Below are 21,047 nucleotides of genomic sequence, written 5' to 3' on the forward strand. Positions count from 1 at the left end.
TAAAGTCACTCAGCTGGCTTTCATGGCTAAGGTGGCACTAGAAGGCACAATCTCTCAGTTTCTAGCCTGCTGCCTTGACCACTAGGCCAAACAGATTCAGTCACCATTATCTGTATGATAAGGAAGACCCTGCAGCCAAAAATGAAAAGGCATTCAAATACTGTATTGAAGACCGAAGCTTGATATGCTCACTACCCCTACAACCTCTTGAAAACTGTTTTTGTGTAAATATATGAAGCATCTCAAGGACACTTAACACAGTTTTTAAAAGGAGATATAAATGTCTTTTTCTTCTTCTTCTTTTACCACTTCAGGTGTTGAGAGAGATATAAAGGTCTGGTTCTAGCTCTTCTGGCAGCCATTGTCATTTGATCGTGTTGTAGCTTGTCTTTGATGTTGTTTCTCCATCTTCTTCTGGATCTGCCTCGCGTTCTTTGACCTTCTCCTCTTTTTGTATATGCCTTCTACAGTATGGAATTACAAGGCATCCTCTCCAGGTAAGCTAACCAAGGTCATTTTATTCTTCCATAGGGTATAACCCACTATGCCTTGTTTAATTGTTGTACCTCCTCTTTTTTGACGGTTCATACTCAGCCACTCACTCGCCTGTCCATTTTGGGCTTCAGGCCAATGATACTATATACTTCCTCCCCAGCTGAAGTATTAACTTCAAACAAAGATTGTGTTCATGAGACACATTAAGCCATGTTTAACTTCCCCTCCATTTATTTATTGTTGCTGTTAATTGTGAAGTCATGTCCAGCCCATCGCGACCCCATGGACAACGTTATACAGATGTGCTAAACTGGGGTTGGCTACTTTATAATTCAGAGTGTCCTCCAATATAGAAGCACTTTTTAGGACCATCAATTGCATTAAAATATAGGTATATGTAAACTATTTCATTAATTGCGTTAATTAATTCATCAATTACAGTTTAGCCTTGCTCTACCTGGTTGCCAGATCTGTTGGGATTAAAACAGTTCCCAAATGGATGCTCCCAGGGAAATATCTACTCATTTTTCTTGTTGCAAGCTACTTTTGGCACAATATGCTACAACAGCATTAAATAACAATGGTTGACTAACTGTAATAAAAGAGGTAGGTATAATCTGAAACAATTCATGCTTTTCTCTCAGCCCTGAAGAAGCCCTTAAATAGAACTGGCATATGCCTCATTCCTCTACCATCTGGATACCTGATTTTTATTACAACTCCTTCATTGACCAATTTGCATTTAAATTTTCTACATAAACAACATATAGAAATTGGTTATGTCTTACCTGTTATTATTTGAGGTGAGATATTACATTCCTCTGTATTTTGAGCAATATTCTAAAAAGTACAGGAAGGAATACAATTAATTCCATTTTTTTAACCACAGAATCTGGCTTTGCCCTTCATTTTTTTTAATGTGGACCTTTCTGATCTATCCAGTTGTTTTGTTTAATTTTTTTTTCCAAGAGAAATTGGCATCCTGCAAAGAAAAATGCCAGCTTCCAGTATTGGCCTTATTTCCAAATCAGGGGGTCAGAGTCATTTTTAGAAAATGAAAATAAAGAATCACTTCAAGCCAGTGCTTTTGAGGCAGACCCAGAAAAAAAAAAACACAAATAAAAGAAGGGGAGGTGAACAAGGAACATTTTACGGGAAATGCTAGGAAATGATGGCCAGAATCATCCCTGCCAGTTGGCCTGGTAAAGCAGATGCTGATTATGTTTCCATGGCTGCCCCTGTATGTGTATGCAAACCACACACAATAGCCATTTTATGGGTGCGTTTACAAGCTCATGTTCCTTTCTTTAGCATGATTGAAATGGTGGTGCAGCATTGCATTGCAAGCTCTGCCCCTTTAAGATGTACATGGGATGTCACACTCTATATAGGAAAGAGGTTTGTTTCACAACACTGCTTGTGACACTGTGACCTCCCTCTTTGTCTCCATTGGATGCTATGCATCCACCACATTTTCTAACATTTCAAAGTGTACCAGTACACAACTAAAATTGAGGATTCCTACCTTGGGAGTATTAGAAGGATGAGTGATGAAATGAATATATGTTTTTGTTTGATATGTCTTATCAACCAATAGAGGAAAATGTATGTAGCTCAGGATTTAACTGTGGAGTCTTTGGTGCTCTCTGAACTTGATTGTTTGCTTGCAGACATTTCATTACCAATTATATAGTAATCAGTGCTAGTGAATGTGGGGCTTGTTCCATGTTTATATACAATAGTTTGCCCTGCCATTATTGGTGAGGGTGTGGTTTTCTCCTTGATATTTCCTTGATTATGGTATGGCTTTCTCTAGACCAGACATGTCAAACATAAGGCCCGGGGACCAGATGCGGCCTGCGAAGTGGTTTCATCTGGCCCCGAAAGCCATCCTGGAAACAGTGAGGGAACAGCCCCCGCTGCCTTGGCCCTGGCCCAGGCCAGCTGGGAGCCAATGTACAATTTTGTGGTGGCCATCTTGGCACTTGCCCTGGTGGACCATGCCTTGGCACTTGCCCCAGTCCCACCCCCTTCTGCCAGAAACCTTCAGATCTGTCCCACTCCTGTCCAAGCCACCATAGGCACCCTTGTCATGAATGACGTAGAACTGGCCATGTCCACCCAGTAGGCCACACCCACTCCATCCAGGCCCACCCAGTAGGCTGCACCCACTGGCCACATCCACCTGGCCCCCCAGGGCAACCGCAATGCTGATGCGGTCCTCAGTGAAATTGAGTTTGACACCCCTGCTCTAGACTGTTTGCCTTGTGTTATCTGAGTGCTGGCTGCTGGAAAAGATGTGTTCTGGTCTTTTTGTTTCCTTTTTAGCTTTTTTAAAAATCTCTTTTAAATGTTGTGTAAATCTTGTTTATCTTTATGGTTGATTTATCTGAATGCTGACCTTCCAGTAATTCTTTAGCATTTTTGGATTTGGCTTGGTCTAAAATGGTAACAGGTTTCCAGTTGGAACTGTGGTTAAATCTGTCCATATATTGTGTGCCTTTGTATTGCTTGTCACTGTAACTTGTGGAAGGAGGAATAATTTTTTGTTATTTAACTTAATAGCTGGAATAGTGAAGTGTATAATGAGTCAGAATACAGTTATAGCTGATTGTTTGGAGAGAGCTAGCCGCATGAGGCAATGTAAGCTGTGATTGGTTGCTTGAGTATAAAGAGGGAGTTTCCTTCTTTCTTGCCTTTTACCTCTGTGTGCCCTGCCTGGTCTGTAATTTATTTCATGATGCTCCTGCTCTGCTGATTTAAATGATGCTCCTGTTTGCCTATCTAGGTTGCTGTATATATAGTTGTAAAATATATTTATTTATATGAAACTATAAGTTCGAGTCAGTGTCTCTGATTCTGTTTGCACACTGGCTGCTCAATTCCCTGACATTTTTAAAGTTGGGAATTAATATAGTTATCATAAGCTATTATGGCTGATTCTTATTAGTCTGGACATTAACACTTGCATGCCAATTTGCATTACACACAAACTTACATTCCCACCAAGGGCTGTCAATTGTGGCACCAAGGGCTGTCAATTATCAATTCCATTGTTGCCTACCACGTTTCCTGCCCCATCTCACTTTTGTTTATTAAAAATAAAAAAATGCAACAGTGGTATGCTGAAAACTAAAACACCAAATATAACATCTTTATTTTCAGTGTCTATGGACCCATGGGTTCAATGGATAATTGCACTGCTAAATCTCAGATAAATCTTGGACAATTAAACATTCATGTAGGACCAAGTGAACAGGTGTCTTGTCTACATACCGTATTTTTCTGCGTATAAGATGCTATTTTTTCCTGCAAACACCCTGTTCAAAAATCAGGTGCGTCTTATACACGAAAAAATAATGGTAACCTCTGCAGCCCAGGGCATGCCTGTGTGGGTTCTTTACATGCCACTGCCATGCCGCCTGGTGCAGGTGTCAAGCCCCTGTGGGCTTGCCACTAACGGGAGGGGAGGGGGCAAGATTGCTAGATGGCGGCGTCCGAAGGCAGCGGATGGGACCAGCAGCATGGATGGCAGCGACAACCCTTTCCCTCCCTCGTACCTGTATGCTGGCCGGGGACCCAGTGGAACGCAGCTGCAAGGCCGTCCTGCTCGATAATAGCGGCCGGCCAAATTTCCGGATTTGCCAGCTCAGCTGTTCGGTGCTCCGCTAAACAGCTGATTGACGTGGAGAAACGGCAGGGAATTTAAAACCTGCCTTCGCTTCCCTTGCCTTGCTGTCATGCCGATGCTCACGCCGGTTTGTTTACTAGGGTCGGAAAGTTGCTGCTGTGAACTGACTATGCATGCTTATGTGCCGGATGTTGGTTAAGTGAGTGGGGGTGGGGCTGGCCGGGAGGCGTCTATTTAGAGCGCTGGGAGGCAGTTGCTCCCAGTGCTGACTTTGTTTGCTGTAAACTTGGAACTCATATGCCAGAGTGTCTTATACAAGGGTGCGTTTTATAGATGGAAAAATACAGTATGCTTATAACTTGAAGTTTCTCAGAATTACTTACTTACAATTTTGGACTTTGTCATCCTTGGACAATGGCTGAGGGAAGAACTAACCGGTGCTATTAAGCTTGTAAAGCTGGTGAAATAGTTGGACAGTATTGGGCAATATTCACTTATTCTTGTAACTTTGAAAGGTTGTTCCAAAAGTACAAGCTGGTCTGTTTACAACAAGGGGACAGACTCAAATGTCTCCAGACAGCTCCATTAAGCTATCTTCCTTACACATGTGGGCAAGCTGGTATGTCTCAAAGCTTCCTTGATACTGACTGACATGGACAAAGATAAGAAGATGTTAGCATCTGTTCTCAAAGTCAGCATTCCCTTGCTGCTAAAGGCTATTCAGTGAGCTTATAAATTCTGCCCCTCAACTGCAGGTTTCCCTTTGAACATGGCTACCTGCTGTTTTTTCCCCCATTAACAGCCACCCCTCCCCTTTATCTTTCCTCCTTCAGTTTTAGATCTCTACACACAGAATACAGCACAAAAAATAGCCAAGCCCCAGAATTACTTCCCTTTATTAAAAGCAGCTAAAAAGGGGAGGGAACTGATAAGGCCCACTCTGGATGATATTGGCATGGAGAAATTAAACTTTATTCAAAGAACTGTAGCATAGCCCAAATTTTTTTGATAGGCCTATGTTTCAGTTGTAACTTAAGACTAATTGAGCCAAGTAACAGCATGCCACAAACAATTCTACTCAAAATTATTCCTTTCAAATATTCCTTTCAAATATATTGAAGCTGCATAGAAAGGAGCAATTCTGAAAGCATATATATATATATATATATATATATATATATATATATATATATATATATATATATATATATATATATATTCACGATTAAAAAGGTTAAAAATGTGAACCCTAGGGATATTCATAATAAAATATAAAAATGAACACTAGGGTAATAAAAACTAAAGAAGTTTTTAATGGGTTAAAACTATAAAAGTTTTAAAAAGTGCCAAGCTTTCGCCGTCACCTGCCGGCATCCTCAGGGCTGGTGTGCCAGAGAATGAGAAGGTCTTTTTATAGGCGTGCCGAGGTTTGCACTCGGCTCCTTGATCTTGTTATGGGGCCTGATTGGTTCAGCCGTGTGTAGTTGGCCTGCGCTTTTTTTCTCTTCTTAGTTGTATTTTTATCCTCGTCCGTCTCCAGTTCTCCCAACCTCAGATTAGCTGAATGTCAATTCCAGTTATTTCGGTTGCTTTCATGTTCCGATCTCCCCTCAGGCTTGGGTGGTGGTGGACGTTCCAAGTTCCTTTCTCCGCCCCGTTCTGTCCGGTTGCTACTTTTAGAGTCCCATATATTTCCGGTCTCAATGCTTTCAGTTTTAATATGTTTATCATCCTGGTAATCCCGTAAATTGTTACGAGTCTGGTATAGCGTGGGGGGGTATTCCGCATGGTGGAGGGGTCGTCTCTTGTTCGTTGTCATGCCCAGCTGTCTCGCACGTGTCTGACTCCGAGTGCTCAATCCTGGGGGTGTGTGCATAGTCATCGGGGCGCGTCCCTCCTGGTTACCGTGTTCTTCCTTAGTTCTCCCCTTTTTTACCTTGTTGGAAGCGCTCGCGTATGTTCTATGGATCGTCAGGTAGGGGGTATGACAGCTCGATCTCTTGCCCCCTGCCGCTCTCCGACTTTCCTTCCTCCTCTCCAACGGTATGTAGGGGTTCATCATCAACCACCTCCCATGGTTTGTCCTCATAGGAGCTGATCGTTCCAGCTACATGGGGAGGTTTTCTCCTCCTTTCCCGACCAGCTGCGATGTTTCTTTTGGTGTGTGGGCAGGCCATTGCGTTTGGTGATTCCTCCGCATTTACACCTGCCGTATCTTCCCTCATCTCCTCTTTGTAGCCGGGGGTCCGGACCTTGGTTCTTGTCCCTCCCCTGATCTTCTGGGATTGCGGCAGTCCCGCGGGGATGGTCAAGGTGCCTCGCGTTTGCTTCCTTTCTTTCGAATTGCACCTGGTTCGTTGGGCGGTGCGGGTGCTACCCAGATTGTTATCAAGCCGTCGGGGGTGTTGCCGCCGATTATTGGCACTCCATGATCTTAAGGCTAAATAGGATGGGCATAGGTCAATGTGCCTATTAATAGACTTACTGTCTGAGAGCCATGCTTCTCTAAGAAGGCGGCCCCCTTTGGTGTTATCATTTGCCAATACACTGACGTCACTAAAGTTAAACTTATGGCCTAGATCCACCATATGGGCCCATATTTGGGAGTGACAGTCTCTCCTTCTCACTGCTAATTCGTGCTCATGGACCCTGGTCTTAATGCGTTTAGCAGTCTCCCCAGTATAATTACATTGGCAGTCCGTACAGTCAATCCTATAGACGGCTGCTGATCTTTCGGTGCTGGGGAGCGGGTCCTTAGGGCGCATTATGGCCGCTCGCAGTGTTTGGTTGGGTCTATGGGCCACCTGTATTTTGTGTGGTGCCAGGATCCTAGCTGTGGCTTCCGATACGTTATGGATATAGGGGAGGGCAATACGTGTGGTGGCTTGAGGCACGGATTCTTGAGATGCAGGGTTACTCCGGAGTCCAGGTGGTCTCCTGAACTGATTAATGATTTTAACCGGGTAGCCGTTGCCTCTACATGTTCGGAAGAGGTGGTTTCTCTCTTCTTTTTTGGCTTTGACGGTGCTGCAGTGTGTCTCCACTCGTTTGAATAGCGTCCTGACACAACTGGCTTTATGGGCCATCGGGTGATTACTCCTAAAGTGGAGAATCCTCTCTGTACACGTTGGTAGAATAAAAACCCTGAAGGTAGAAGAGGATGAGCTCATGGTCTCCTTTGACGTAGTTTCTTTATTTACGTCCATCCCACAGAAACTTGTGGTTGAGGTCCTAAGAGACCGGCTTAACCAAGGAGACCATGGGCAACACCAGGACTCCCTTCAAACGGAGGACTTGGTAAAGCTCATGGAAATATGTCTTAACACCTACTTCACCTTCCAGGGGGTTATATATGAGCAAATTAAAGGAACACCTATGGGGTCGCCGATCTCTAGTGTGGTTGCAGAGATGGTACTCCAGCAGCTGGAACACATAGCGATGGCCCAATACCAACCAAAATTTTGGGCCCGCTATGTGGACGATACGTTTGCGGTCATTAAGAAAAGACACAAAACTGAATTTATGGGCATCCTGAATTCGGTATACCCGGACATCCAATTCACCATGGAGGAAGAAGATCAGGGCAGTCTAGCATTTTTGGATGTACTAGTGCAGCGCCAGGTGGATGGATGTCTAGCTACCAGGGTATACCGAAAACCAACGTGTACAGAGAGGATTCTCCACTTTAGGAGTAATCACCCGATGGCCCATAAAGCCAGTTGTGTCAGGACGCTATTCAAACGAGTGGAGACACACTGCAGCACCGTCAAAGCCAAAAAAGAAGAGAGAAACCACCTCTTCCGAACATGTAGAGGCAACGGCTACCCGGTTAAAATCATTAATCAGTTCAGGAGACCACCTGGACTCCGGAGTAACCCTGCATCTCAAGAATCCGTGCCTCAAGCCACCACACGTATTGCCCTCCCCTATATCCATAACGTATCGGAAGCCACAGCTAGGATCCTGGCACCACACAAAATACAGGTGGCCCATAGACCCAACCAAACACTGCGAGCGGCCATAATGCGCCCTAAGGACCCGCTCCCCAGCACCGAAAGATCAGCAGCCGTCTATAGGATTGACTGTATGGACTGCCAATGTAATTATACTGGGGAGACTGCTAAACGCATTAAGACCAGGGTCCATGAGCACGAATTAGCAGTGAGAAGGAGAGACTGTCACTCCCAAATATGGGCCCATATGGTGGATCTAGGCCATAAGTTTAACTTTAGTGACGTCAGTGTATTGGCAAATGATAACACCAAAGGGGGCCGCCTTCTTAGAGAGGCATGGCTCTCAGACAGTAAGTCTATTAATAGGCACATTGACCTATGCCCATCCTATTTAGCCTTAAGATCATGGAGTGCCAATAATCGGCGGCAACACCCCCGACGGCTTGATAACAATCTGGGTAGCACCCGCACCGCCCAACGAACCAGGTGCAATTCAAAAGAAAGGAAGCAAACGCGAGGCACCTTGACCATCCCCGCGGGACTGCCGCAATCCCAGAAGATCAGGGGAGGGACAGGAACCAAGGTCCGGACCCCCGGCTACAAAGAGGAGATGAGGGAAGATACGGCAGGTGGAAATGCGGAGGAATCACCCAACGCAATGGCCTGCCCACACACCAAAAGAAACATCGCAGCTGGTCGGGAAAGGAGGAGAAAACCTCCCCATGTAGCTGGAACGATCAGCTCCTATGAGGACAAACCATGGGAGGTGGTTGATGATGAACCCCTACATACCATTGGAGAGGAGGAAGGAAAGTCGGAGAGCGGCAGGGGGCGAGAGATCGAGCTGTCATACCCCCTACCTGACGATCCTGAGGACTCCCATAGAACATACGCGAGCGCTTCCAACAAGGTAAAAAAGGGGAGAACTAAGGAAGAACACGGTAACCAGGAGGGACGCGCCCCGATGACTATGCACACACCCCCAGGATTAAGCACTCGGAGTAAGACACGTGCGAGACAGCTGGGCATGACAACGAACAAGAGACGACCCCTCCACCATGCGGAATACCCCCCCATGCTATACCAGACTCGTAACAATTTACGGGATTACCAGGATGATAAACATATTAAAACCGAAAGCATTGAGACCGGAAATATATGGGACTCTAAAAGTAGCAACCGGACAGAACGGGGCGGAGAAAGGAACTTGGAACGTCCACCACCACCCAAGCCTGAGGGGAGATCGGAACATGAAAGCAACCGAAATAACTGGAATTGCCATTCAGCTAATCTGAGGTTGGGAGAACTGGAGACGGACGAGGATAAAAATACAACTAAGAAGAGAAAAAAAGCGCAGGCCAACTACACACGGCTGAACCAATCAGGCCCCATAACAAGATCAAGGAGCCGAGTGCAAACCTCGGCACGCCTATAAAAAGACCTTCTCATTCTCTGGCACGCCAGCCCTGAGGATGCCGGCAGGTGACGGCGAAAGCTTGGCACTTTTTAAAACTTTTATAGTTTTAACCCATTAAAAACTTCTTTAGTTTTTATTACCCTAGTGTTCATTTTTATATTTTATTATAATATATATATATATATATATATATATATATATATATATATATATATATATATATATATATATATATATATATATATGAGTAAGGGCCTAGTATCTTTTTAACCATCTTTCTTTTTTTTTCTCCCTTTCATTATAAAATGATGGGGGCTCATTGCACTTGCTCATTATAAAGCTTGTTGCTTGCATTTGCAAACTGCATTCCTACATTGATCCCACAATTCACTTCTTACCAGTTTGGTTTAGTAGTGAAGGTACCAGATCAGAAACCAGGAGACTGTGAGTTCCAGTGTTGCCTTAAGCATGAAAGCCAGTTGGGTGCCTTAACCACTAGAAGAGGGGTAGACAAGCTTGGCTCTTTTATGACTCGTGGAGTCAACTCCCAGAATTCCTGAGCCAACCATGCTGAGGGGAAAGGGAGAATTTCCAAGCTGAGCCATACTGGCTCAGGAATTCTGGGAGTTGAACTCCATGAGTCATAAAAGAGCCAAGGTTGCCTACCCCTGGCCTAGCTAGTCACTCCCTTTCAGCCCAATCCACCTGCACAGGGTTGTTGTTGTGGAGAAAATAGGAGGAAGGAGTATGAAATATGTTCACCGCCTTGCGTTATTTACAAAAATAATAAAGGCAGGAGAAAAGTATAGAAATAAAGAAATAAAAATTGTCTGCTTAGCCATAGTTTGTTGACTATATAACTATTAGCAGAGTTCATACAAACCCTCCGCCATAATGCAATTTGTTCCTTTATGAACAGCTGCGGGGAAGCTGAAACAAGATATTTGGTTTCTTTGGGGAGGAAAACTTACCAGCAGACCTTCCCCACCAAGTTTTCATCTTCCCTCTGCTGCCCACCTCTTTCTCTCGGGGCTGCAGAAGGCAACGATGCTACTTCTTTCTCCTCACCCAAGCCGGTCAGCTAGCCGGCCAGACAGGAAGCAACTACTAGCTGCTGAATGGAGCTGCCCACCTCCGCTCGAAGAGGGGTGTTGGGGGGGGGGGAATGAGGCTACAGAGGGAGTGGGCTGGCCCGGCTGGCATCTGGGGAGATGTAAAACAACACATTTCTCACATCCAGTAACAGACACTCGGGGTTTAGTTTGGGGGGGGGGGGCGAAGGGGCCAGGAGCAAGCGAGCACAGCCACTAGTGCGTCAGCTCTGAGTCACTGGAATGCATAAAGCAAGTGCTGGGAAATCAGGGAGAGGGGCCGACGCCGTACCTCTCCCCAAGACGCTCTGCGCTGCCAGGTAAGTACAAACAGACTGATGGCGAAGAGGAAGCCAGGATGTTTCCCCTTGTTCCAGAGTAGGGTGGTGGTCAAGATCTAATCTGGCTAAATGAAAGAGGAGATTGACTCAGGTGGAGCTGACAATAGGGCTGCAAAGGTGAGGTCTTCTCGCTTCCACCTTAAAGGGGAGTTCTGCAAGTGTGTCCCATCTTCTCTTGCTCCAGGCAAGTGGCTGAATGTTACTGGCATTGTTCTCGGCCTCGTGTCCCGCAGAAGGACTGAGGCTTGCTTTTTGAACAAGAAGCCTGGTGAGATAGTTGATATTGAACTTTCAGACGCAGGCCTCATCCACAAGATTTGTTTCAGTAGAGACAAAGTCCGATTTTCAGAACATTGCGAAGGGGGATGCAAAATCAACCTTTGGGGCTGGTGGCAAATTTGTGGCTGCCGGCTGCTGGAGGCTGTGCGGCATTGCTGTTGAACAACAACCATCCCTTTGGTGTTGGTAGAATGTGTTGTTGACTTTACAACAGTCAATACATTGATAAAACATCTAAAATGTATTTATTCCAGTGCACACAAAACAAGCTGCCTGCCTTTTTCAATTTAAGAGAATTTACTTTAGAAATGGAGACCTGGGGGGGGTGCTCTTATACTTATATATGTATGATTGGCCAGCCACATTGGATAATCCTCTTTTCAGCAGTTTACCATCTTGCTGGATTTCTGTACTGCCATTAAAACCCCAAAGAAAGCATTAGGAGAGTATTGCTTTTACTTTATGATGTGTGGATGTTTCAGAATGAAGAAAGGATGTGCAGATATACAAAGAATAAGCCAGCTGTAATCCATGCCGCCACCTTCAACTATAAAGTTTGCTCAAATTTGCAAAAGAATGTAAAAGTTTATGAGCTCCCAAGAACAGAGTAAAAAAACAAAAAGCCTTTTTCCAAAGAAGGGAAACTTTTGAGAAATTGCAAGGCAGGTTTAACCTTATTAAATAGTACAGCAAAGTCAGTTGCATTCCCTAGAACATACTTATAAATGGATAGTCATATATAGTATGTGTCTGTACATAGTCTGACTGAAGAGAGAGTAACTAATTGGATAAATAGTGGATAAGTCAGTTTGGTGATGGTCTAGAAACGAGGAGCCCATGAATTCTAGTCCTGCATGAAAGCCAGCTGGTTGAATTTGAACCAGGCAGTCTCTTCTTTCCCTTTTGTTTAGTTACATACATGTAAATGTATGTATGAAGATGTAGGGTGATTCAATGCACCCTCACGTGGTGATTATAGGAAAAATAGGAGGGAGGAGTATTGTGTATGTTCACCGCCTTGATCTATTTATAAAAGTAATAAAGGCAGGATAAAACAAATAAATCTGCCAGTTAAGAGAGCCTCTGGATTTCAAGACCAAATCCAACTGCATTTTTTTCGTCTTCCCACTATAAGGTCAGGTTCTTATGATATTTTAATGAATAGACATTGTAAAATAGAAGGTAATTCTATGGGAAATAACTTTTGGTAGCACTCAGTATTGTTTTCCTCCCTTAGCCTATCCTTTGAAAACAGCTCCATCTTTATACCCAGGGTGCTTTTAAAGGATCACAATGTCCAGCTTCCTGGCCTGTGTAGTTTTGCTTGTCAGAATCATCAGTGCTAAGCCCACAGAGAAGGCAACTCCTACCATACCAGAAGATGTCAAAGCCCCATTCCAGCAGGTTCAGCACAGTGTCTGGGAGGAAAACATAAATCTTACTAGCTTGCCTTGTGGGGAGCTGAAGAACCAGACATCAATCATCTTGCATATGCAGAATCAAAATCTCACTTCCTTCCCTGAATGTCTGCCAGAGCTTCTGGAACATCTGGATATGAGTCTCAATCTTTTGCCAGAACTAAATGGCCAAGATGTGGCTTATTTGCCCAAACTGCGAATCCTCTCCTTGAGAGAAAATCAGATCCACAGGGTGATATGGGGGACTGGAAACCTCAGTAGTCTTCAGTTTGTGGATCTGAGCTTCAATTTGCTCTCAATTGTACCTGCCTGCGTTACTTCTTTGGACAATCTGAGGTGGTTGTCTCTAGCGGGAAACCCTATCAGAGAGATCCAGCCGTTCGCTTTCTCCTGCTATCCTCAGCTGCATTTCCTGAATTTGTCGTCCACGTGGCTGGGAAAAGATGGGAAAATGGGAATTCTGGAATCTGCTTTTGCAATGAACTTGTCCCGCCACCCAGAGTCCACTGAAGAAGCCAGAAAAGCTCCGATCGGTGTCCTGGACCTCAGCGCAACCTTCCTGGAGAGGAGTAAGTGTTAAAATTTAAGCTGAGAAACAGCAAACTGGATGGGGTGGGAGAGGTGGGTGTAAAATGTGATCATAAAGTTTTCTACAATCTGACTGAAGACTTTGGCAAAACAAGGTCTTTCCCAAAGTTATAACTTCTAACCATGCTAAACTACATTTCTTAACTTACCTTGCCTGGGGATAATGGGCAATCCATAATACACCTGCATTCAGTTTTAATTGGAAACTTAGAATTTGCATTCTAAGGGCTGAAATTTGAATACATAGACAACATTAATTTTTGGGGTGAATTTCCCATTTGAGAGACGTCTTTCACTTTTTCAAGACAAAACAATACAGGTGGTCCTCAGCTTACAACCACAACTGAGCCCCAAATTTCTGTTGCTAAGTTGTTAAGTGAATTTTGCCCCATTTTATGACCTTCCTTGTTAAGTGAATCACTGCAGTTGTTAATTTAGTAACACCGTTGTTAAGTGAATCTGGCTTCCCTCATTGATTTTGCTTGTCAGAAGGTCACCCAAGGTGATCACATGACCCATATGATTGCAACTGTCATAAATATGAATCAGTTGTCAAGCATCCAAATTTTGATCACATGACCATGGGGATGCTGTAAGTGTGAAATACGGCCATAAGTCACTTTTTTCAGTGCCACTTGTAACTTCAAACGGTCACTAAATGAATTGTTGTAAATCGAGGACTATCTGTAATAATCATTAATGTGTACAAATGAGATTAATATTGTTTTAAAAGATCCCTAATAAATACTACTTACATTACATTTAAACATTTACAATAAATCTACATAACTATTCAAAAGTAATGTTCAATATTTAATATTTAAAACAATATTAAACTCTCTTAGGAGAGTTTAGGAAAGCAGCATTTAGTTTCACTTTTAAAAACCAAGAATGGGTAAATTTAGTATTTCCCATTCCGATGCCTGCATTTTAGGAGTCTTTTGCTAAGTTTTTTTTACCCCATAGGGCATTTGTCTATATATGTACTTTTACAGTGGCTTACTGTTTATTGTGTATCTCATTTACAATACAGAACAAAATAAGCAACCTGATGTCAACAGGTAGTTTGAATTACCGTTCCCACAGCCTTATCCACCATGGTCACTTGTGAGCATTAGAATCTACCAATGGATGGCTCTTGGCAGGGATGTCTGATTTGATCCAGAGATTATTCATGATTGAACAGCTTCCGTTTATTCTCTAAACTGTATTTTAATATGATGATTATGATGAAGCATCCTTGATATCAGTCAGCACACTCATTAATAATTATTCAAAAGCTCTCTGTTCATATCTACCTAAAACATACAGTAAGGAGACAGAAAGGCAAGTAATGACCTTAGAACCAATTCCTTCTTCACAGAATTATTTCTTTTTTTATTGTGGTTGCAAAACAGTCTGCTTTTAAAATATTGTCAGATGCAGATGGCTGAACATACAAAAGGAAGTAAGGAAGATTGTGTCCTCCAGGTGAGTATTCATTAGAAATTCCACTGATAATTTCAGCATCTTGAGGTCCACAGGCCCCACCCATGCTTTCAAGTCAGTATCCCCTTAAGTCTATCCTTTGTTTGATCTGACCTCCTCCTCCTCCTCCTTCCTAGTTCACGAGGACTGGATCAAAGATCTGCCTCAGCTCACCTCCTTCTATCTAACACAAATGCCTAAACTAAGAAGACTGGATCCAGCTGTTTTCCGCGATGTGCCCATGCTAAGAGAATTGAACTGCCAAGATTCCCATGCACTGAGTCTAGTGGAAACCGAGTCATTCCATCACATACCTCGTGTGGCCTTCCTAATATTTAAAAAGTAAGAGTTCCTGTGTCTACTTACTGGTGTGTGGGGGGGTCTATCTTAATTGAGCTTTCAAATGCCTCCCTTTAAATCTATTGGGCTACAAAGACAATTTTGCTTAACCAATTCACGGTATAGACTGGGGATGAAAAATGGTTGGACTGACATATCTAAAAGACGTCAGGTTGGATGAACCTCATCACAACCCTCCTTCTAAATGACTTCATTCCTTAATGTATTAAGTGAAATTTGTAATGACATTGATTCAGCTATAAGGATATAGTTGAATCATCTGGTCTTTTTCATCATATATATGCTCCTGTAAAAATGCTGCTGTATTTGATAGAAAATAAATTGTATGTTTTATCAAACATGAAGAAAAAAAATTGGTGGGAGGGGGCTCCCCTTTGATAATCATTACTAAAGAGAAATCATATTTCATTTTATAATCATCTTTCCAACAATCTCCAGCCACATGTGCTTCAATAAGCTCAAGATAAATCCCAAACAGAAATTTCATGAGACAACTTGTATTTCATATCAGAAAATCAAGGAGGCTGCAGAGTGGACAGATGTATAACAGAGAGAAAAAAGCATATAATACAATCTCCCTCCACCATTTATGATAGTAAAGCGAACAATACAGGTAGTCCTCGACTTATGACCACAATTGAGTCCAAAATTTTTGCTAAGAGAGACCGTTGTTAAAGTGAGTTTTGCTCCATTTTATGACTTTTCTTACCAGTCGTTAAGTGAATCACTGCAGTTGTTAAGTTAGTAACACGGTTGTTAAGTGAATCGGGTTCTTCATTGACTTTGCTTGTTAGAAGGTTGCAAGAGGGGATCACCTGACTCCCAGGACACTGGAACCGTCATAAGTATGAGTCAGTTGCCAAGTGTCTGAATGTTGGTCATGTGACCATGGAGATGCTGCAAGGGCGTAAGTGTGAAAAACAGTCATTAGGTCACTTTTTTCTAGGCCATTATAATTTCAAAATCAGTGGTTCTCAACCTTTTTAATGCCGCGACCCCCAACCGGTCGTAAGTCAAGGACTACTCAACCGGTCGTAAGTCGAGGACTACTCAACTGGTGCAGCACCGTTTGCAGAATGGGACTTTTGGCGGGCTCAGCAGGGCAGAGACAGCCTGGACAATTCCTATTGGCTTTTGAAAGCCAATAGAATTAGACTCTATTCAAGAGAGTCTATTCTATTGGCTTTCAAAAGCCAATAGAATAAAAGGGAGTAGCACAGCTAAGGAAAAGGGGGGGGGGGAATGGCGGACTGCGTTGTTTGGCGACCCCTGCGAAATGGTCGTTCGACCCCAAATGGGGTCCTGACCCACAGGTTGAGAACCACTGCACTAAATGAAGTGATGTAAGTTGAGGAATACCTGTAATTCGGATATTCAGTTTCCTATTTCTTTCATTTTGTTTTTTTCCTAGCTGTAACTTGAACACCTTCAGCCCATGGAATCTTACTTCATCGCACACCCTTTCTGTCAACCTCTATGGAAATCCTTTGGTTTGTCATTGTGCAATTTCTTGGTTGTTCTCAAACCCTGACACAGTAGTTCTGCAGAGGTAAGAAGAGTTATGACAATGAAGATAACTCCAGTTTCAGGGCCACATTAGCTTTTAAAAGGGTAGGAGTTGTGCAACATGGGGTCCAAAGGCATTTAATGTTGTCCTTAACTATTGTGTAGATTTGTAATTTAAAAATGAAAAATTCTTGAATCAGCAAGATCTAAAGAAGATAGAAAAGCAAACAGCAATATGTACCAAAGGCAAATGTATGAATTTGATTTTAGAAAAAGGCGTCACATCTTATGTTTTTCATCCCTTTGTTGTTGTTGTTAGTAAGGTGACCAACTTTTTTACAATGAAAAGGAGGACACAAATAAATTGAAGAAAAAAATATCGTAAATAAAAGAAACATTTTATTCATTACAACAATAATACAGACAACTTGCATGTGCAAAGTTTGCCATTCGGGTGTTTTGGCGTGCTGAGCAGCAATTCCTATTGGCTTTCGAAAGCCAATAGTGGGAGTAGCACAGCTCCTGTAAAAGTTGAAAAAAAAAAACATTAAAAAAAGGTGCCAGAACGCCGTTCTGAGCATTCTATGAGGGAAAAAAAAGCCTTGCAGATTAGTCTTCAAATATCGAAAAGGAGGACATGAAGGAGGACACTTTTTTTTTTTTTATTAAAAATTTTATAAATTTTACAAAAAAGAAAAAAGAATACAAAACAAGAGACAACATATACAAAAAAATAAAACTAAACAATACATATATAAAAAAAAAAAAACCACCCCTCCCAAAAACCCCCCCCTCCCTTCCCCCCCCCTGAGCTTCCCAGAGCAGAATATAGGCTTAAAAAGTAAAAATAAAAATTAAATTAAAAACTTTATATTTATATATATAAAAAGATTATCTATAATATATATAAAAATAAAACTTATGAAAAAACTATCTAATATTTTTGTATACCCAATCTAAATTGTATAAATTTTATCCATTTATCCCAAACAGCAAAAAACTTCTCTTGCGTTTGTTGCTTTAAGAAAGCCGAGATCTGTGCCATTTCCGCCAGATAAGCTACTTTAAGAAACCATTCCTGCAATGTAGGCAAGGATTCCTTCTTCCAATATTGTCCTACTAACAGCCTAGCGGCTGTAATCAAATTTAACATCAATACAACTCCTTTGTATCACAATCTGTAACAATACCTAACAAAAATAATTGCGGAGTAAATTTTACCCTCCTTCTAAAAATTCTCTGGATATTCCACCATACTTTGATCCAAAATGCTTTTATCTCTCTGCATGACCACCAAATATGATAATAGAAAGCCTCCTTATAACCACATCTCCAACATTTGGGTTGCACGTCAGGGTACATATAAGACATTTTTTGTGGATCAAGGTGCCATCTATAAAACATTTTATAAAAATTCTCCCTTAAATTCTGTGCTTGTGTAAATTTGACATTTCTCACCAAAATTTTTTCCCAGGTGTCCAATGAAACTGGCTCACCAAAATTCTGCGCCCATCTTATCATACAATCTTTAATTAGTTCCGTTTCTGAATCCAATTCAACTAAAACCGCATACATTCTCTTAATGTGGGTTTGTCTTGAATCCTTCACTTGCTTGATAAGATTTTCATCTTCTCTAAGAAAACCCACCTTACACTCCATCTTCCATCTGTCTAATAATTGCCTATATTGGAACCAAGAATAAATAAAGTTTTCTTGTGCTAACTCTTCCCGTGATTTTAATTGCCAGTTTTGTCCATCCCATTTAAGTAACTGTCTGTAAGACACCATATCCATTTTAACCCCTCTTTGTATTGCTTCTATCGCATGCCAAGGTATAGCCCATAATGGTACTTTGAAATCACTTTTATAATATTTTCTCCAAATCCTAAGTAAAGAGATTATTAAGATATGAGATTTAAAAGTCCAATCCATTTTTTTATTGAATATTAAATAGGCATGCCACCCATAAAGTAAGTCCCATCCCTCTAGATAAAGTATCTCAGAGTTTGTCAAATTTACCCAATCACTGATTAGTGTTAAAACCACCGCATCATAATATAATTTCAAATTTGGTACCTTAAGTCCACCCCTCTCACGGAAGTATTGCATAATTTTAAACTTAACCCTTGGCTTTTTCCCTGCCCAGATAAATTTATTAAGACCCTTCTGCCACTCATTTAAATTAATCTCATTTTTCAAAATTGGAAACATTTGAAACAGAAAAAGAAACTTGGGTAAAATATTCATTTTTATCACTGCAATTCTTCCCATGAGGGATAATTGCAACTTTTCCCAGTTCTTCAAGTCGTTCTGTACCCTGACCCACAACCTTTCATAATTATTTTTAAATAATTTTACATTAGAAACAGACAACATCACCCCCAAATATTTTACCTTATTAACAATCTCAAAAACCGTCAGGTTAGTCAAAATCTGCTTCTCCTGACTAGACATATTTTTAGGTAAAATTTTGGTCTTATTTACATTAATCTTGAAAACCGAGACCAAGCCATAATGATGAATCAACTGTAATAAGTTTACTACAGAATAATCAGGTTGCGACAAAGTAACAACCAAGTCATCCGCAAAAGCTCTTAACTTATATTCTTTTTTATTAACATATATTCCTTTAATTTCCTGAGACTCTCGAATTTTGATCACTAATATTTCCAATGTTAAAACAAACAACAATGGCGATAAAGGACACCCCTGTCTAGTACCTTTCTCTATTGTGAAAACCTCCGACAAACCTCCATTAACAATAAGTTGTGCTGTTGGTTTTTGATATATTACCTTAAGGGCTTGTAATATGTTTTCACCAAAATTCATTTCTTCCATTACTCTTAGCATAAAATGCCAATTCAATTGGTCAAATGCTTTTTCAGCATCTAAAAATATGAGCCCTGCAGTAACTTGGTTGTTCTTATCTAAGTATTCTAATAGATTAATAATTTGTCTAACATTGTTTTTCATATACCTTCCTGTTATAAACCCTGATTGATCTTTATGCACAAGATGATGCAACACCCTCATAAGCCTATTTACCAAAATTTTTACAAATATCTTATAATCCACGTTTAAAAGAGATATAGGCCTATAATTTTTTGGTAAAGTAAGATCTTGATCCTCCTTTGGAATCAATGATATAAAAGCACTACGCCACGAAGGAGGAATCTCTAAACCCTGTAAGATACCATTAAAAAGATCATTTAATGGTTGGATCATCTCCTCCATTAAAGCTTTATAATAAACAGCTGTTAAGCCATCCGTACCCGGTGCTTTCCCTAATTTCAATTGTTGAATTGCTGAGGCAATTTCCTCCTTAGTAATTAATCCATTAATTTCATATTTCTGATCCTCAGTCAATTTAGGAAAACTTGCCTCAGCTAAATATTTATTTATATCTAACAATTGTACATTAGTAGATTTATATAAGTTTTGATAATAATCCAAAAAAGATTTTTTAATTAATTCCTTCTGAGAAACTAGTTTACCCTTGTAATTTATTTTCTCTATTATTCTCTGTCTCTGTTTCTTTCTTAATTGATAAGCCAACCATCTCCCCGGCGTATTAGCATTACAAAATGTATTTTGTTTCATAAATAATAAGTTGGTTGCAGCTTGATCTGCTATCAACATATTAAATTGTGACCTTAATAACTTTACAGATTCTTTAGTACTTTCATCAGAAGGATTTAGAATCAAAGCCCTTTCTTTTAATTTAATTTCATCCTCAAGTTCTCTACGTTTCTGAATCTGATTTCGCTTATAAAAATTATTCATTTTTATCAAAACACCGCGCATAAATGCTTTACCTGCATCCCATACCATTGACATTGAAGTCCCCTTGTACATATTCAAAGCAAAATAGTCCTTTAAACACTCCTTTAGATTTTGAACATTCTTCTCTTGTCTAAACAAATTTTCATTAACTCTCCAGGATCTTCTTTCCTCTTTCTCTTGAATCAGCTCCATCCAAACTGGACTATTATCCGTCAGTGATCTAGGAAAAATCTTTACATTCTTTACTTTATTATACAAGTCCGTGGTAATCAAGAAAAAGTCAATTCTTGAAAAAGATTGGTGTCTATCAGAAAAAAAAGTAAAGTCTCTCTCCTCTTGGTTACGTTCCCGCCAGTAATCCCTTAATTCCCAGTCTTCTTTCATATCAAAAAAGGCTTTAGGTAGCCTTGCTTGTTTGAGAAAAGGAGAGGAACCTTTCTTGTCCCTTTGTGTATCTAGGACACCATTCCAATCAACCATTAATACCACTGATCTATAATCAAACAATGTTATTTTTTGATGTAACTGCTTATAAAATTGTTCCTGTTGTTGATTTGGAGCGTAAAGTCCAACTATAAGTATTTTCTTACCATAAATACCAAGTTCAATCATCACATATCTCCCCTGGGGATCTGATTCTACCAGACAGGCTGGTAGGTTTTGTTTAACATATATAACACCTCCCCCTTTCTTCCCAGGAGCAGAAGATATAAAATGA

General features: G+C 41.1%; 1 protein-coding gene across 8 annotated transcripts in view; it reads left to right on the forward strand.

Annotated features, from left to right (window-relative positions):
- Positions 1 to 21,047, forward strand: part of LRRN4 (leucine rich repeat neuronal 4) — a 27,598-nt gene continuing 6,551 nt past the window's right edge. Inside the window, exons 1-4 of one of the 8 annotated variants that reach the window (XM_039359401.1) lie at positions 1 to 497; positions 12,445 to 13,194; positions 14,818 to 15,022; positions 16,452 to 16,589. In XM_039359401.1, coding sequence (XP_039215335.1) covers positions 12,501 to 13,194; positions 14,818 to 15,022; positions 16,452 to 16,589 — 1,037 coding nt within the window. In that variant the 5' untranslated portion in view covers positions 1 to 497; positions 12,445 to 12,500. The other 7 variants (XM_039359405.1, XM_039359403.1, XM_039359406.1 and 4 more) reach the window with 7 other exon arrangements.

This window comes from Crotalus tigris, unplaced genomic scaffold, assembly GCF_016545835.1.
Source record: "Crotalus tigris isolate CLP2741 ecotype Arizona unplaced genomic scaffold, ASM1654583v1 scf7180000019070.2622420, whole genome shotgun sequence".
Taxonomy (NCBI): Eukaryota; Metazoa; Chordata; class Lepidosauria; order Squamata; family Viperidae; genus Crotalus; species Crotalus tigris.